Consider the following 18,442-nt stretch of genomic DNA (forward strand, 5'->3'; position numbering starts at 1 on the left):
CGTAAGGATCCGCTCACGAGCAGCATCTTCATACCTCGCCTACCAAGCCGAGACAGCACGACCACCAGCTCGTCAGACCATCTCATCCTTGGACTTTCGTTAAAGCGAATTCTGGGGGGGGCCTGTGTGGCGGTACCACTGGTTGTCCCTTACATTGAGACACATAATTCCCTTTAACTTACCTTTTGGGGCCGTTGCCCTTTTAACTTACCTGTTGGGGCCATTGCCCCTTTAAGGCGCGCCCTAGCGCGCTGACGTCACGTCACGTACGACGTGATGTGCGTGCGCCGGCACAGCCCGGCCTAGCGTCTTCGGCCTCAATGGCCAGCCGACAGGAGCGACGCGATCTTCCGCTCCTGCAGCAAGCACCGGCACAGCCCGGCCTCCCGACTTCGGCCTCAACGGCCAGCGACGCAACAATGCGCATCACGTGACGCCCAAAGCGCGGGAACACACAGCAGAGCGTGATGACGTCATCATGCTCCCCACAGGACTGCGAACTCAGTCCTCGTGGAGTCCCCGCTGGGACAAGACCTACACCACGGTGCTCCTACAGTCAGCCATCTTACCTGCTATCTTACCTGCTGTAATTAGCCTGTTCCTGTAAATAAACAACTTGTTTATAGTTCGTCGAAGTCAAACTCTCTTATTTAGTGGCGATCTACATGAACCGCTACACTGTTAAACTTATCTGCTCTAAGGAGAACAACCACAGCTTCTCCAGCCTCTTCTCATTTTCCTACCAAAATGTATCACTTCACATTTCTCTGCGTTAAATTTCATCTGCCATGTATCTGCCCATTTCACCGGTCTGTCTATGTCCTCCTGAAGTCTGTTACTATCCTCCTCATTGTTTACTACGGCCTAAAAATTTGGTTGCTTTGCACCTCCCGTCAGCGCCCTAAGAGGGCGCAAAGCATCTAGCCCCCGGGCGCGGCACCACCAACGCCTCCCGTGAAATTCAGCGGGAGGTTAGCGGCAGCGGTAACCGTTAGCACCGCTGCGCCGCTGGCGATGACATCATCGCCCCACTCACGATCTTCGGTAGCACCCTCTGACTTACTGCCGGACGCTATGTCCGACGGGGTCAAGTGGGCCTACCTGCAGCCGGGGCAGCGCTAATTAAAGGGAAGGTGCCGGGCGGCCATTATTGTTGCTGGCCACCTGCCAACACCTGCCCCAGTTGCCGTCCCTGGCCTCCTCTGAAGCCCCTCCGCGGAGTGCCAGCTGCGCTCTGTGAGCCCAGCACTTCTCTTGAGTGTCGGGCTCTTTTGCCGGCACTCCGATCCCTTGTGGCCCAGCTGGGCCCCGGGTCGCGCTGTGCAAGGCCCCTCTTCTTTAAGAAGGGGAGGAAGGCCTGCAGTACTGTGGCGTGACGTGCTGCGATATTCGCTTGCAGCGCCCCAAGAGGGAGGCGGGGTGGTTCTAGTAGCACCCTGCTTCCCTCTTGGGATGCTACCGATGAATTTCGGTTGCGGGGGTGCTAATTTTTTGAGGGTGCTAAAAGTAGCGCCCCGGCAAAGTTAGCGCCCCAAAGGGGGCGCAACTCCATTTTTCCCCCTACATTTCAAGTTTTGTGTCATCTGCAAACTTTGAAATAATGCCCCGTATACCCAAGTCCAGGTCATTAATATACATCAAAAAGAGCAGTGGTCCTAAAAGCGACCCCTGCTGCACATCACTGTATACTTCCCTCCAGTCTGAAAAATAACTGTTAACCACCACTCTCTGCTTTCTGTCCCGTAGCAAATTTTGTATCCACACTGCCACTGCCCCTTTAATCCCAAGGGCTTCAAATTTGCTAACAAGTCTATTATGTGATTTACCTGTTTGATTTTCCTGTAGATGGTGCATTAATATGATTTCCAGTGTTAATCTGATTGCTGACTTGTAACAGCTCCCATATGATATTTTTTTCCTCACAAGTTATTCAAAATGCTTCATGAAAAAAAAATCCATCGCCATTTTTAGATTTATTAGACTGTATATTTGTATTGTATAGAATGCTTTACATATGAAAAGTAAACAAGGCTGCAAAAATAAGTATCGCTTAGAGTTGCATCTTGTACAGAGGTTATGTTGAAAAAAAGTGTCATAATTAGCGATTAGTTTATAATTTTTTTTTTACAATTATTTCCCCCTCCTTGAATCTCTGCTACTACATATTTCCAAAGTTAAAAGGACTACTTCGAGGCCTTTGACTGTACCAGTTTGAAACTGGCTGCTTCTTTCTATGCAAGAGCGTCCCCAGGTGCTCATTCATTGAATTTTCTGCTCGTCACTGCAACGAGGCAGTTGGCCTCTGCTTGCTGCTCTCCTACAGCAACAAGATTGACTGCTTACCATTTAGAGAATCATTGTAGGAACCTCTAATTCACCACATTGTGGCATAGCATCTTGGAGTTCCAGCATTCTGTACTATTATGCAACCTATAGTCTACATTATATTGCCAGCAATGCTAGACTGAATCGAAGGCGAAGAGATTCAAGAAAAACTAAATCAGATTTCTTTTCCTTGCAGTGGAGCAATATTTGCATTGATTTGGTGTCATTTACCAATGCAGCGTTTAAAGGAGCAGGTTTTCAGTCCTTAGACAGGATTGTTGTCTCAGCCAACTGTAAACTAAGGAAGATATTCACAATGAAACTACAGCCACAAGATACTACTTTTGAGGATGGTATGTAATTAGAAATGTGTAGACCTATATAATACTAAGTAGAGATGGTATTTAAAAAAATCCTTAATTGGCATTAAAATAGTAATTACAACATTGCAGAAACAAATCACAAACATAATTCAGCAATGTCTTACTAACTTTTACAACTGCTGCATTTGTAATAAGATTTAAACAAACCACAAAGCTCCTAACCCTGCATTGAGCTACCATGGCAAACACATACATTCACTAGAGTCATTCATATATTGTACACAGTTGAGTAGTCATTTTAACTTTTGCATATAGCTGACCTCCAGTGTATGCATTAACTACAGTTTAACACATTGTTATAGTATTTCCAGAGTTTTTTCCTGTGACTAAAGGATTTCTTCCTTTTCCCCAGATATGTATTCCTTACAGTGTTTCACTGATGGACCCACAGATATGATTCCAAAGAGCTGTCAGCTAGGCATTGATGTAGATCAAGTTACACAGCTCCTGAATGTGGTAAAACTTAGACACGGAGAATTAAGGATTGGAAGCCAACCTCTCACTTCAACAGATTTGGGTATGGTTGCAAGATTTACTCTAAGTTAAATTTAACCTAAGAGTTTTGCTGTCGCTTATAATCTTTCAGAAGTCAATTTGAGTTGATGTAAAGTAGTTTGGCTAACAGAATAACTATATATAGTTTACAATACAGACTTTATGGTATAATATTTTGTCAATATCAGTCTGAGCCAAGTGATTGGTACTAAATCTTATTGAAGATTCCCGAGACCTCTCAGATCACTCTTTCAGATCTCTGAAAAATCAAACTGTTCAGTTGGTGTCCTTGCATTTCGTAGTGTAATCTGTTAATCTAAAAAGTATAATTCACTTCATTTTGACCTTCTTCCAACACTGTCGGGACACTTGACAAACATTTCCTGCTGCCAGTAATTGGATGTTCATTTTGAGGCGAATGATTACTCATTAGAATGTTTATCCATCTTGTACATCTGCTATTTGAATATCACAACGTTAAGGCACCGGAAATAATGTCACGTTCTCAATACACACATGAATTAAGTCTTGATCAGCCGGTTGGTATTTCAGGCGTATTTGAAGTTAAGTGATCCAAGATTTTGTTGGCAGGAGATTTGATTTGATTTTTTTATTCATTAAATTCTATCTGATGCTGAGAAAAAGTGACAGGCATCCCAAAGAAAACAGTTTCCCCATCTTCTTCTTCTTCTTCTTCTTAGGCAGTCCCTCGGAACCGAGGATGAATTGCTTCCACATTAAAAATGACTTCTCAGGTGACTGATGAGTCCAATGCGGGACCTACAGTCTCTGTCACAGGTGGGGCAGATGGTGGTTGAAGGGGCGGGTGGGTGGGGTGCTTGGGTTGACGTGCGCTGCTTGCGCTTGGCTTCCGCTTGCTCCCGGCGAAGAGACTCGAGGTGTTCGGCGCCTTCCCGGATGCTTCTCCTCCACTTTGTGTCGTCTTGGGCCAAGGATTCCCAAGTGTCAGTGGGGATGTTACACTTTTTCAAGGAGGCTTTGAGGGTGTCCTTGAAGCGTTTCCTCTGCCCACCTGGGGCTCTCTTGCTGTGTCGGAGCTCCGAGTAGAGTGCTAGTTTTGGGAGTCTCGTATCGAGCATGTGGACGATGTGACCCATCCATCGGAGCTGATCGAGCATGGTCAAAGCTTCGGTGCTGGGGATGTTGGCCTGAGCGAGAACACTGACGTTGGTGCGCCTATCCTGCCAATGGATTTGCATGATCTTGCGGAGGCAGCGTTGGTGGTACCTCTCCAGTGCTTTGAGGTGCCTGCTGTACATGGTCCATGTCTCTGAGGCATACAGCAGGGCGGGTATCACTGCTGCTCTGTAGACCATGAGCTTAGTGCCGGGTTTGAGGTCCTGGTCTTCAAACACTCTCTTCCTCAGGTGACCTTTTGAGTTTTCCCATAGATAACTGAAAAATGTTCATTATTTGGGAGAACACGGCTTTGTACTTGGAAACCCCGAAGATGGGTTTTATGCTTTATCCACATTGTTTCGATTGTACTGGCGACCCAATATTTGGCACCACAATATAAGAGGTATGATCCTATACCAGAACTAATTTCTTCACCGAGAAACTGAAACAGATATTGCCTGCTCATTACACTTCGTTGATAACAGCCCTATCATTATAAAGCAACGTGCCCTCTGACTACTGTGAGCAATGCCAAGAGAAATCAACTCCTGTGGCATTACACACAAGGAGTCAAGATCAAAGGCACTTTTTAGATGAAGCAGGGTTCGAGGGCAGGGAGATAATTGAACAAAGGTGAGGGATTTGGAGAGGCTATAGAGGAGAGGACAGTGAGGGGGGATTGAGGATGGGATAGAGAGGGGAGGCAGTAGAAAAGCAGAAAAGGAGAGAGGACAGGGTTTTGAGGATGCAGTGAAGAGGGGCAAGAGGGTGGAGATGAGGGGAGGTTGAAGAATGGACAGGGAGAGGAGGAACAGAGAGCAGAGCAGAATGGGGGAGATGGAACAGGGAGAATAGTGGGAAGATGAGAGACAGGGAAGAGAGAAAGAGTGGGGACGAGAGATTGGGAGATGAGCGGGGGAGAGGAGAGGGATTGGTGAGGGGACAAGAGAGTGGGATAGGGAAGAGAGGAGGGAAGAAGACACCTCCCAAATCCGTGATCTCTACACCTAGAACGGCAAGGGCAGTGGGCGCATGGGAACATTATCACCTGCAAGTTCCCCTCCAAGTTGCACACCATCCTGACTTGGAAGTATATTGCCGTTCCTTCATTGTCGCTGGGTCAGAATCATGGAACTCCCTCCATAACAGCACATCGGGAGTACCTTCACCAGCAACGCCCACATCCCAGGAACAAATGTTTTTTAAAGACAATAGGAGGGATAGAAAGCAGGGGAAAGTGTGAGGTGGAGTGGCAGGGACAGGAGAGACAAGTTGGGGGACAGGGAGGAGAAGGGACGATGGGGACAGGAGGTTGGGGAGAGGGGAGGAGAGGAGAAGGGACGATGGGGACAGGAGGTTGGGGAGAGGGGAGGAGAAGGGACAATGGGGACAGGAGGTTGGGGAGAGGGGAGGAGAAGGGACGATGGGGACAGGAGGTTGGGGAGAGGGGAGGAGAAGGGACGATGGGGACAGGAGGTTGGGGACCGGGAGAAGAAGGGACGATGGGGACAGGAGGTTGGGGAGAGGGGAGGAGAAGGGACGATGGGGACAGGAGGTTGGGGAGAGGGGAGGAGAAGGGACGATGGGGACAGGAGGTTGGGGAGAGGGGAGGAGAAGGGATGATGGGGACAGGAGGTTGGGGAGAGGGGAGGAGAGGAGAAGGGACGATGGGGACAGGAGGTTGGGGAGAGGGGAGGAGAGGAGAAGGGACGATGGGGACAGGAGGTTGGGGAGAGGGGAGGAGAGGAGAAGGGACGATGGGGACAGGAGGTTGGGGAGAGGGGAGGAGAGGAGAAGGGACGATGGGGACAGGAGGTTGAGGAGAGGGGAGGAGAAGGGACGATGGGGACAGGAGGTTGGGGAGAGGGGAGGAGAAGGGACGATGGGGACAGGAGGTTGGGGAGAGGGGAGGAGAAGGGACGATGGGGACAGGAGGTTGGGGAGAGGGGAGGAGAAGGGACGATGGGGACAGGAGGTTGGGGAGAGGGGAGGAGAGGAGGAGGAATTGGGGGTGAGGGTGATGAGTAGAAAAGAAAGAATGAAAGAAAGAACTTGCATTACAACATCAGGACCTCCCAAAGTGCTTCTCAGCCAATTAAGTACAGTGTAGTCACTGTTGTAATGATGGTGGGGGGGCTAGTGTGGGGGTGGGGGAAAGAAGCAGGCAAGGGATAGGGAAGGGCGACAGAGAAGGACGTGTGAGTGGGAGAGGAAGGGAGTAGCAGAGGTGGGAGTGAGGGGCAGGAGGGCAGATGGAGAGAGTCGGAGAAGAAAGAGAGAAGGACGGCATGAGCAAGAGGTGGAAAGGAAGGAGAGATGAAGGGGAGAGACAAAAGGCAGGAAAAGGGGAGAGGGAGGTTTTGATGATCCCAACGGCAAAACTCAAAGTCGGCCCTCCCTGTCCCTCGCCTGCTACTTTTCCCCTCCCGCTCTAGCCTCTCCAACTCCCTCACCTTTGTTCAATTATCTCCTTGTGTGTAATACCACAGGAGTTGATTTCTCTTGGCATTGCTCACAGTAGTCAGAGGGCACATTGCTTTATAATGATATAAGGCTGTTATCAGCGAAGCTCAATGAGCAGGCAATTTCGGTTTCATCACAAAGAACACAAGCAGGAACTACTCGGACCGACCCGAATACAACGACAGAATTCAAGCTGAGGATAATTGAAAGCTAGCCTATTGCAATGCCAGTGCCACATGATGTCTGCATTCGTTGCCTGATGAGATGGCCCACCATCTGCTCACAAACTGCAACGAGCCAGCAGCAATGTGGAAACTGGCACGAGGCAACTACATCCAGGAAACGTACGTGAAGATGACAACTAATCACAGAATCACAGAAACCCCACAGTGCAGATAGAGGCCATTTCAGCCCATCAACCCGATCCCCGTAACCCCCACACCAACACATATCCCACCCTATCCCCGTAACCCCACGTATTTAATCCCCCTAACACTAAGGGTCAATTTTTATCATAGCCAATCAACCTAACCCGCACATCTTTGGACTGTGAGAGGAAACCGGAGCACCCGGAGAAAACCCACGCAAACACGGGGAGAATGTGCAAACTCCACACAGACAGTCCCCCGAGGCCGGATTCGAACCCGGGTCCCTGGCGCTGTGAGGCAACAGTGCTAACCACTATGCCACCGTGCTAATAGATCATCTTTGCCTCTGAAAACAAAACTTCAAATCATCGATGATCCGGACGATAAAGGAAAATTGCAAGCCACAATTTGCAAAGAGCACTATTGCAACCGGATGGGCTATCGTCGAAGATGAAAAGCCGATCCAGAGAAAACAAATCCATACTGCAACCTATGAATATCTTGATAGAAACATAGAAGATAGAAGCAGGAGTAGGCCATTCGGCCCTTTGAGCCTGCTCCGCCATTCAATGAGATCATGGCTGATCATCCAAATTCAGTACCCTGTCCCTGCCTTCTCCCCATATCCCTTGATCCCTTTAGCCTCAAGAAATATATCCAACTTTTTCTTGAATATATTTAATGAACTGGCCTCCACCGCCCTCTGTGGCAGAGAATTCCACAGGTTCACCACTCTCTGGGTGAAGAAATTCCTCCTCATTTCAGTCCTAAATGGCTTACCCCTTATCCTTAGACTATGACCCCTGGTTCTGGACTCCCCGGCCATCAGAAACATCCTTTCTGCATCTAGTCTGTCCAGACCTGACAGAATTTTATAGGTTTCGATGAGATCCCCTCTCAATCTTCTAAACTCCAGTGAGTATAAGCCCAATTAACACAATCTCTCCTCGTACGTCATTCCTGCCATCCCAGGTATCAGCCTGGTGAATCTTCGCTGCACTCCCTCCATGGCAAAAACGTCCTTCCTCAGGTAAGGTGACCAAAACTGCACACAATACTCAAGGTGCGGTCTCACCAAGGCCCTGTACAACTGCAGCAAGACATCCTTGTTCTTGTACTCGAACCCTCTTGCTACGAAGGCCAACATACCATTTGCCTTCTTAACCGCCTGCTGCACCTGCATGCTTACCTTCAGCGACTGGTGCACAAGAACACCCAGGTCTCTTTGCATTTCCCCTTCTCCCAATCTATTGCCATTCAAATAATAATCTGCCTTCCTGTTTTTGCCACCAAAGTGGATAACCTCACATTTATCCACATTATAGTGCATTTGCCATGTTTCTGCCCAATCACCCAACCTGTCCAAATCGTACTGGAGTTTCAGGACATCCTCCTCACAGCATACCCTCCCACCCAGCTTTGTGTTGTCTGCAAATTTGGAGATATTACATCCAATTCCCTCGTCCAGATTATTCATATATATTGTGAACAGCTGGGGTCCTAGGACTGATCCTTGCGGTACCCCACTAGTCACTGCCTGCCACTCGGAAACCCGTTTATTCCAACTCTTTGCTTTCTGTCCGCCAACCAGTTCTCTATCCAAGTCAATACCTTGCCCCCAATCCCATGTGCCTTAATTTTGCACGATAACCTCTTATGCGGGACCTTATCGAAAGCCTTCTGAAAGTCCAAATACACCACATCCACTGGTTCTCCCTTATCTATTTTACCAGTTACATCCTCAAAAAATTCCAGTAGATTAGTCAAGCATGATTTACCTTTTCTAAATCCATGTTGACTTTGTCTGATCCTGTCACTGCTTTCCAAGTGCTCTGCTATTACATCTTTTATAATGGACTCTAGCATTTTCCCCACTACCGATGTCAGGCTTACCGGTCTATAATTCCCCGCTTTTTCTCTGCCACCTTTTTTGAATAGTAGGGTAACATTAGCTACCCTCCAATCCATGGGTACTGTTCCAGAGTCTATTGAGTTCTGGAAGATGACCAGCAATGCATCTACTATTTCGAGGGCCACTTCCTTAAGTACCCTGGGATGTAGATTATCAGGCCCTGGGGATTTATCGGCCTTCAGTCCCATCAATTTTCCTAACACCATTTCCCTGCAAATACTGATTTCTTTCAGTTCCACCCTTTCATCAGACCCTATGTTCCGCGGTATTTCTGGGAGGTTATTTGTGTCCTCCTTTGTGAAGACAGAACCAAAATATGTATTTAGTTGGTCTGCCATTTCTTTGCTTCCCATTATAAATTTCCCTGATTCTGACTGCAAGGGACCTACGCTTGACTTCACCAATCTTTTTCTCTTTACATATCTATAAAAGCTTTTACAGTCAGTTTTTATGTTCCCTGCAAGCTTACTCTCATATTCTATTTTCCCTTTCTTAATTAATCCCTTTGACCTCCTTTGTTGAATCCTAAACTGCTCCCAATCCTCAGGATTATTGCTTTTTCTGGCCAATTTGTATGTCCTCTCCTTGGATCTTATGCTATCCCTAATTTCCCTTGTTAGCCACGGTTGAGTCACCTTTTTTGTTTAATTTTTATGTCAAACTGGGATGAACAACTTCTGTAGTTCATCCATTCGGTCTTTGAATGTTTGCCATTGCCTATCCACCGTCAACCCTTTGAGTGCCATTCCCCAATCAATCCTACCCAACTCGCTCCTCAGACCATCGTAGTTTCCTTTATTTAAATTGAGGACCCTTGTCTCTGAGTCAACTACTTCATTCTCCATCTTAATGAAGAATTCAATCATATTATGATCGCTCCGACCCAAGGGGCCTCGTACAACAAGATTGCTAATTAATCCTTGCTCATTACATAATACCCAGTCTAAGATGGCCTGATCTCTGGTTGGTTCCTCGACATATTGGTCCAGGAAACCATCCCGTAAACACTCCAGGAATTCCTCCTCCACAGTATTGTTACTAATTTGGTTAGCCCAATCTATATGTAGATTAAAGTCACCCATGATGACTGCTGTGCCCTTATTGCACGCTTCTTTAATTTCCCTTTTAATGCCATCCCCAACCTCCGCCTTACTGTTTGGAGGTCTATATACCACTCCCACGAATGTTTTTTTCCCCTTAGTATTTCTCAATTCTACCCATACAGATTCCACATCATCAGAGCTAATATCCTTCATTACAATTGTGTTAATCCCTTCTTTAACCAGTAATGCTACCCCTCCTCCCTTTCCTTTTTGCCTATCTTTCCTGAATATCGAATACCCCTGGATGTCGAGTTCCCAGTCTTGGCCATCCTTGAGCCACGTTTCCGTAATCCCAACCAAATCATATTTGTTTACCTCTATTTGCGCAGCCAATTCATCCACCTTATTACAAATGCTCCTCGCATTAAGACACAAAGCCTTCAGGCTTGTTTTTTTCATGCTCTTAGACCTATTAGAATTATTATTTACTGTGGCCACGTTTGATTTAAACCTTTGATTTTTCTGACTGACACTTTTGTTATTCTCCTTCCTATCTTTTGCTTTTATCCTTGTTTCCCTTTCCTCTGTCTCCCTGCTCAGGTTCCCAACCCCCTTCCATTTTAGTTTAAACCCTCCCCCACAGCACTAGCAAACACTCCCCCTCGGACATCGGCTCCAGCCCTGCCCAGGTGCAGACCGTCCGGTTTGAACTGGTCCCACCTCCCCCAGAACTGGTTCTAATGTCCCAGGAACTTGAATCCCTCCCCCTGGCACCATTCCTCTAGCCACGTATTCATCTGAAGTATCCTTCTATTTCTACTCTGACTAGCACGTGGCACTGGTAGCAATCCTGAGATTACTACCTTTGAGGTCCTGTTTTTTAATTTACCTCCTAACTCCCTATATTCCGCTTTTAGGACCTCATCCCGCTTTTTACCTATATCGTTGGTGCCTATATGCACCACGACAACTGGCTGTTCACCCTCCCCTTCCAAGATGTTCTGCAGCCGCTCGGAGACATCCTTGGTTTAAAACAACCAGATCGAAGGAGTCTATCGCTGGTTTAAAACAACCAGATAGAATAACATTCAAGTGCCGGGCAACATGTTACATGCAAAGGCTGAAAAATTTGCCAGTCATTACCTGGAACTGAGGATCTTTTTACACTGGTTAACAAAATAGATACAGGTTGAGCGTCCAAAATCTGGAGTTCCGGACTCTGGGACGATTGGTGGCTGAGTCGTCTGGAATCCGTAAAATGTTCCGGAATCCGGACACCCTGTCAAACTGTTTCCGCCGCCAGCCGGGCCCAGTGAAAAGTCAAAAAATGAAATCCAACTACTGTACAATGACAAAAATTGCAAGAATAAAAACGCCAATCTTACCTGTTCCAGGCCAGGTCTTCACAGTCACCGCACCGCTGCTCCTGGGTCCGCAGCAACTCTGCACAGCACAGAAGTCCCTTTGGCCAGAATCAACTCTGCACAGCACACAAGTCCCTTTGGCTAGAACCAACCAAGCTCCCACACGCAAGTCCCCGACTAGAATCAACTCTGCACAGCACACAAGTCGCTTCAGCCAGAATCAACTCTGCACAGCACACAAGTCGCTTCGGCCAGAATCAACTCTGCACAGCACACAAGTCGCATCGGCCAGAATCAACTCTGCACAGCACACAAGTCGCTTCGGCCAGAATCAACCCCAGGTGACCTACCTACATAGAAACATAGAAACATAGAAGATAGGAGCAGGAGTAGGCCATTCGGCCCCTCGAGCCTGCTCCGCCATTCAATGTGATCATGGTTGATCATTCAAATTCAGTACCCGGTCCCTGTTTTCTCCCCATACCTCTTGATCACTTTAGCCTTAAGAAATATATCCGACTCCTTCTTGAATATATTTAATGAATTGGCCTCTACTGCCTTCTGTGGTAGAGAATTCCACAGGTTCACTACTCTCTGGGTGAAGAAATTCCTCCTCATTTCTGTCCTAAATGGCATACCCTTTATCCTTAGACTGTGACCCCTGGTTCTGGACTCCCCGACCATCGGGAACATCCTTCCTGCTTCTAGTCTGTCCAGTCCTGTCAAAATTTTATAAGTTTCAATGAGATCCCCTCTCATTCTTCTAAACTCCAGCGAGTACAAGCCCAATCGACCCAATTTCTCCTCATACGTCATTCCTGCCATCCCAGGTATCAGCCTGGTGAATCTTCGCTGAACTCCTTCCATGGCAAGAACATCCTTCCTCAGATAAGGCGACGAAAACTGCGCACAATACTCAAGATGTGGTCTCACCAAGGCCCTGTACAACTGCAGCAAGACATCCTTGTTCCTGTACTCAAAGCCTCTCGCTACGAAGGCCAACATACCATTTGCCTTCTTAACCGCCTGCTGCACCTGCATGCTTACCTTCAGCGACTGGTGCACAAGGACACCCAGGTCTCGTTGCACTTCCCCTTCACCCAATCTATTGCCATTAAGATAATAATCTGCCTTCCTGTTTTTGCCACCAAAGTGGATAACCTCACATTTATCCACGTTATATTGCATCTGCCATGCTTCTGCCCAATCACCCAACCTGTCCAAATCATCCTGGAGTTTCTCGGCATCCTCCTCACAGCACACACGCCCACCTAGCTTTGTGTCGTCTGCAAATTTGGAGATATTACATCTAGTTCCCTCGTCTAGCTCATTAATATATATTGTGAATAGCTGGGGTCCAAGGACCGATCCCTGTGGTACCCCATTAGTCACTGCCTGCCACTCGGAAAAAGACCCGTTTATTCCAACTCTTTGCTTTCTGTCTGCCAACCAGTTTTCTATCCAAGTCAATACCTTGCCCCCAATCCCATGTGCCTTAACTTTACACGCTAACCTCTTATGCGGGACCTTATCGAAAGCCTTCTGAAAGTCCAAATATACCACATCCACTGGTTCTCCCTTATCTATTTTACCAGTTACATCCTCAAAAAATTCCAGTAGATTAGTTAAGCACGATTTACCTTTTGTAAATGCATGTTGACTTTGTCCAATCCTGTCACTGTTTTCCAAGTGCTCAGCTATTACATCCTTTATAATGGACTCTAGTATTTTCCCCACTACCGATGTCAGGCTTACCGGTCTGTAATTCCCCGTTTTCTCCCTACCACCTTTTTTGAATAGTGGGGTAACATTAGCTACCCTCCAATCCATGGATACTGTTCCAGATTCCATCGAATGTTGGAAGATGATCAGCAATGCATCTACTATTTCTAGGGCCACTTCCTTAAGTACCCTAGGATGTAGATTATCAGGCCCTGAGGATTTATTGGCCTTCAGTCCCATCAATTTCCTTAACACCATTTCCTTACAAATACTGATTTCTTTCAGTTCCTCCTCTTCATCAGACCCTATGTTCCCTGACATCTCTGCTGAGACCCCAGCTGACCCACCTACATCCCATGATCAGATCTCACCCAACCTGACTCCATTGCTGTGGTATTTTTCCCCGATTTAAAGATCTGCACAGGTAAAGATTGTGAATTTGTGTTGTCATTGCAAACATGTCAAAAAGGCCAACAGGTACCCCAATGGGTTCAGATAAAGGAAAGAGGAAGCATAGTTCACTTTCAATTGCCAAGAAGGTTGAGTTACTTCAGAGATTAGATAGAGGTGCTTCAGTGAGAAGATTGAGTGAGGAGTATGGTGTTATACTCTCCACCAGCTATGATATTAGAAAACAGAAAGAACAGCTCATGAAGTTTTATGCGGGAAGTGATGTTCATAAGGAAATGAGTAAGAGAAAAAGTATGCATAAGCCGAAATGTGATGATTTGGATCGAGCAGTGATGGAATGGTGGCGACAGAGGCGAAGTGAAAAGGTTCCTTTGTCTGGCCCAATGGTGGTGCAACAAGCTAAAATATTCCATGCACAACTGGGGATTGAAACTCCATGCGAGTACTCTTCTGGTTGGCTAGCCATATTTAAAAGGCGTCATGGCATCAGGCAACTGAAGGTATGTGGTGAGAAAGCCTCAGCAGATCATGAGGCAGCTGAAAATTATATTGATGAATTCATCAAACTAATTGCTGATGAAAACCTTTCACCTGAGCAAATGCACAATGCTGACGAGACAGCACTGTTTCGGCGCTACGTACCACGAAAGACATTAGCAGCAGCAGAAGAAACGCAGCCAGCAGGTATTAAAGATGCCAAGGATAAGTTGACTGTGCTTGCTGCTGCAAATGCAGCTGGGACACATAAGTGTCAGCTTATGGTCATTGGGAGAAGTCAGCGTCCAAGATGTTTCAAGGATTTGAGAGTATTGCCAGTGCATTATTATGCCAATAGGAAAGCAGGAACTGGTTTGAGAAGAATTTTGTCCCTCAGGTGCGTGCTCATCACACGGAAGCTGGCCTTGAGGAAAACTGCAAAATATACTTGCTGCTAGACAATTGCTCAGCTTTTGGTAAAGGATAATGTCCATGGAATCTACTTACCTCCAAATGTTACATCATTGATACAGCCAATGGACCAAGTGTTAAGTCTGTGTGTCCCAGTTATGCTTATTATAAATCACTGGACACAGACCACAAGAATAACTTTAACAGGTCTTTACTATTCGGAGGTCAGGGCTGAACTGCCCAGCACGTCCCTACACAACGTTTATATACCGGTGTGGTCACCACCGGTATTACAGTATACAGCAGCCAAGAGAAAGTAGTACATCTCTTAAGGTAGTTCTCTTAAGGTGGAACAGGTTACATACACCACAATCCTCCCTTTTTAGCTTAACAGTTATATCCCCATTTAACATAACATAATAACATATATATATATATTATACAACTTCATGCAAAACAGTTCAAAGATTCAGTCTCTGAGGAGGCCTCCTGATTCGAGTTGGATAACGCCTTTCAGGGGTCTCTGATTCTCGTTGCTGGGGTGACTCATCTAGTTGATCTCTTATGGATTGGACATCATCCTCAGGTACATTCACTTCTGAGGTAGATGCTTCAGGTTCACTAACTTCTTCCACGGTTGTCTCTGCCGTAACCCTGGGTTCGACCCTTGTTCTCGATTCTACCAGTTGGTCAGCATGATGCCGTATTACATTTTCACCAATATCTACCGTGTACATCAGGGGTCCTTGTCTGGCCCGAATTGTTCCAGATTGCCATTTCTCGTTTTTATAGTCCCGGGCTAACACTGGTTGTCCTATTTCGAAACTCCGAGTGGTCTTGTTATTTATATGCTGGAACTGTTTGTTTTCAACTTCCCTCCGCACATTTGGTTTTAACAAGTCCAACCTGGACCGCAACCTCCTGTTATAGAACATCATGGCAGGACTTTGGTTTGTCACTGCATGAGTGGCGTTTCGATATGCCAGTAGGAATTTGTCCACCTTGTGTTGTAGTGGAATCTGATCTTCGCTCATGGCCTTTATTGCTTTTTTTGAACGTTTGTACAAATCTCTCGGCCAACCCGTTTGTAGCCGGATGATATGGGGCAGAGGTATAATGTTTCACCCCATTCTTCTTCATGAATTTCTGGAATTCTTCTGACACGAACTGCGGTCCGTTGTCTGAACATATTTGTTCTGGCAATCCATTTCTTGCAAATATCGTTCTTAGCACCGCGATCGTCTTTTCCGAGGTAGTGGTAGTCATCTTAATCACTTCTGGCCATTTAGAATGTGCATCCACCGCAATTAAAAACATGGAGTCCATGAATGGACCAGCAAAGTCAATATGTACACGTTGCCATGGGGTTGAAGGCCATTCCCATGGATGCAGCGGTGCAATCGGAGGTGGATTTTGCACTTTTTGGCACCCTGAGCAGCTTTTCGTCAGATCCTCTATCTGTTGGTCGATACCCGGCCACCACACATAAGCCCTAGCAAGGCTTTTCATCTTGACTTCCCCCAGATGACCTTCATGCAGCTCCTTTAGAACTCTCTTAACTTAGGAGGAATAATCACCCTTGTTCCATACATCAATGTTCCTTGACAGACGGACAGCTGTACTCGTCTTGCTGAGAATGCCGGTAACAGTGGATCACCATGTGCTGGCCATCCCTTCACTGTCACTTCATAGACCCGGGACAGTGTCGGGTCATTCCTGGTTTCTCTTTCAATACTTGCATTGGTGACTGGTAAACATTCGATGATGGTCGAGTGAAATAACTCAACAGCGTCAACCGTCGGTGCCTCCTCCTCTGTAGGTAGTGGCAGGCGCGACAGCCCATCAGCATTACCATGCTGCTTTGTACCTTTGAATTCGATCTGATATTGATGTGCCCCTAGGAAAAGGGACCATCTCTGGAGTCAGTTCAGTTCAGTTCAGTTCAAATGCTTTATTGGCATGAAAGTTTACAGAGAACCATATTGCCAAAGCTTACATAGCAAAAGGTACAGTTTTCCAACATCTCTGTGCTGTCATCACCGAAACACCCTTCTTAGGGTTAAAAATGGATACCAACGGCTGGTGGTCTGTCAGAAGCGTAAACTTTTGGCCCTGCAGGTAATGATTGAACTCCTTTACTCCTCACACAAGGCTGAGAGCCTCCCTATCTATCTGAGCATAGTTGCGCTCAGCGGAGGTCAATGATCTGGATGCGAACGCAACTGGCCTCTCCAGGCCATTTGGCAACTTGTGTGAGAGTACTGCCCCAATACCATATGGAGAAGCATCACAAGCCAAACGAATAGGCAGCATTGGGTTGAAGTGAGCCAACACTTCCTCTGAGGTGATCAATGCCTTGCTTTTGCGAAAGGCCCTCTTACAGTCCTCGCTCCACTTCCATGGTACACCCTTCTGCAAAAGAGCGTTCAGCGGGTGCAGCACCGTGGATAAATTTGGCAGAAACTTATGGTAATAGTTAATCAACCCTAGGAACGACCTCAACTGGGATACATTATCTGGAGCGGGAGCCTTCACAACAGCTTCGATCTTGTCAGGAGACTTATGAAGCCCCTCCTGGTCAATGACATGACCACAGTACGAGATCCGCTTCTGAAAGAACTCACATTTCTGGCGATTAACTCGAAGTCCATATTCTTTCAATCTGGTGAGCACCAGTTCCAAATTTGCAAGGTGTTCCTCGTCATCATCTCCTGTAATCAGAATATCGTCCAGGTAACATTGTGTGCCTGGAATTCCCTGTAATACCTGCTCCATGGCCCTCTGCCAAATTGCTGGAGCCGATGCCACTCCAAAAACCAGTCTATTATACCGGTACAAGCCTCTATGCGTGTTGATCGTGAGATACTGGCGTGACTCTTCCTCAACTTCCATCTGTAAGTACGCCTGCGCCAGGTCTATCTTGGTGAAGTGTTTCCCACCAGACAACGAAGCGAAGATATCCTCAATCCGCGGAAGCGGATACTGCACCGTGTGAAGCACCGGATTAACAGTGATCTTGAAATCTCCACAGATGCGAACCATCCCCGGTTCCCCCGGCTTGTTGCTCGATGAACGCTTCATGACGGGGACAATGGGCGTGGCCCACCCACTCCAGTCTACCTTAGACAGTACTCCTGAACGTTCTAGCCCTTCCAGCTCAGCTTCCACAGCAGGTCGTATCGCATAAGGTACCGGTCTGGCTTTGAAAAATTTCGGGTTTGCATGTTCTTCAACCTTGATGTTTGCCGTAATTCCTCTCAGTGTTCCCAGTCCCTGTTGGAACACCTCTTTAGCATCGTCCAATATTCTGGACAATCGTTTAGGTTCGACATCTTTTTTACCGGAATCTACCGTTAGTGCTTTTATGGAATGCCAGTCCATATTTATTTTCCTAATCCACTCCCATCCCAGTAGTGGTGGACCTCCCTCAGGTAGCACATATAAGTCCATTCCTCGGCTTTCTTTGCCCTTGTGGACCACCTTTACCTCTATCTTCCCGATGGGGTATACTCTTTGCCCCGTGTATGTTTTCAATACAATCTCCGTATCCCGTAGGGGAATATGTGGGAATAACCTTTTGTAATCTTGCTTATTCATGACCGTCAATGCCGATCCAGTGTCCAATTCCATCTTCACTTGGACTCCTGCTATCTGAAGTGTGACCCAGATTGTTTGGAGGTCTGCTTCATTACCAACATTGTGTACTCTTAGACTACCCAGTTCATTACTGCTGGAGTCTGAATTTGACTTCTGTTCGTTCGAACTGTTCTCTGTCACCTTGTGTACCTTTCTGTACTTTTCCTGCGGTGACTTTTTGTTGCTGGTCTTCTTTCCTGACCGGCATACTTTAGCTATGTGACCAAGCCTGCCACATTTTCTGCATTCCTGATTTTTGAACCAGCATTGGTTCTGATCGTGCGTTGTCTTT

The 18,442-nt window shown here is 46.8% G+C and overlaps 1 protein-coding gene across 1 annotated transcript in view; it reads left to right on the top strand.

Annotated features, from left to right (window-relative positions):
- cfap20dc (CFAP20 domain containing) overlaps positions 1–18,442 on the top strand; it is a 721,404-nt gene that overhangs the window by 299,716 nt on the left and 403,246 nt on the right. Inside the window, exons 6-7 of the mRNA XM_086001537.1 lie at positions 2,522–2,678; positions 3,061–3,225. Coding sequence (XP_085857663.1) covers positions 2,522–2,678; positions 3,061–3,225 — 322 coding nt within the window. The remainder of the gene's footprint in view (positions 1–2,521; positions 2,679–3,060; positions 3,226–18,442) is intronic.

Source organism: Somniosus microcephalus, chromosome 11 (assembly GCF_052327205.1).
Source record: "Somniosus microcephalus isolate GS21.2 chromosome 11, FLI_Smic_1.0, whole genome shotgun sequence".
Lineage (NCBI taxonomy): Eukaryota > Metazoa > Chordata > Chondrichthyes > Squaliformes > Somniosidae > Somniosus > Somniosus microcephalus.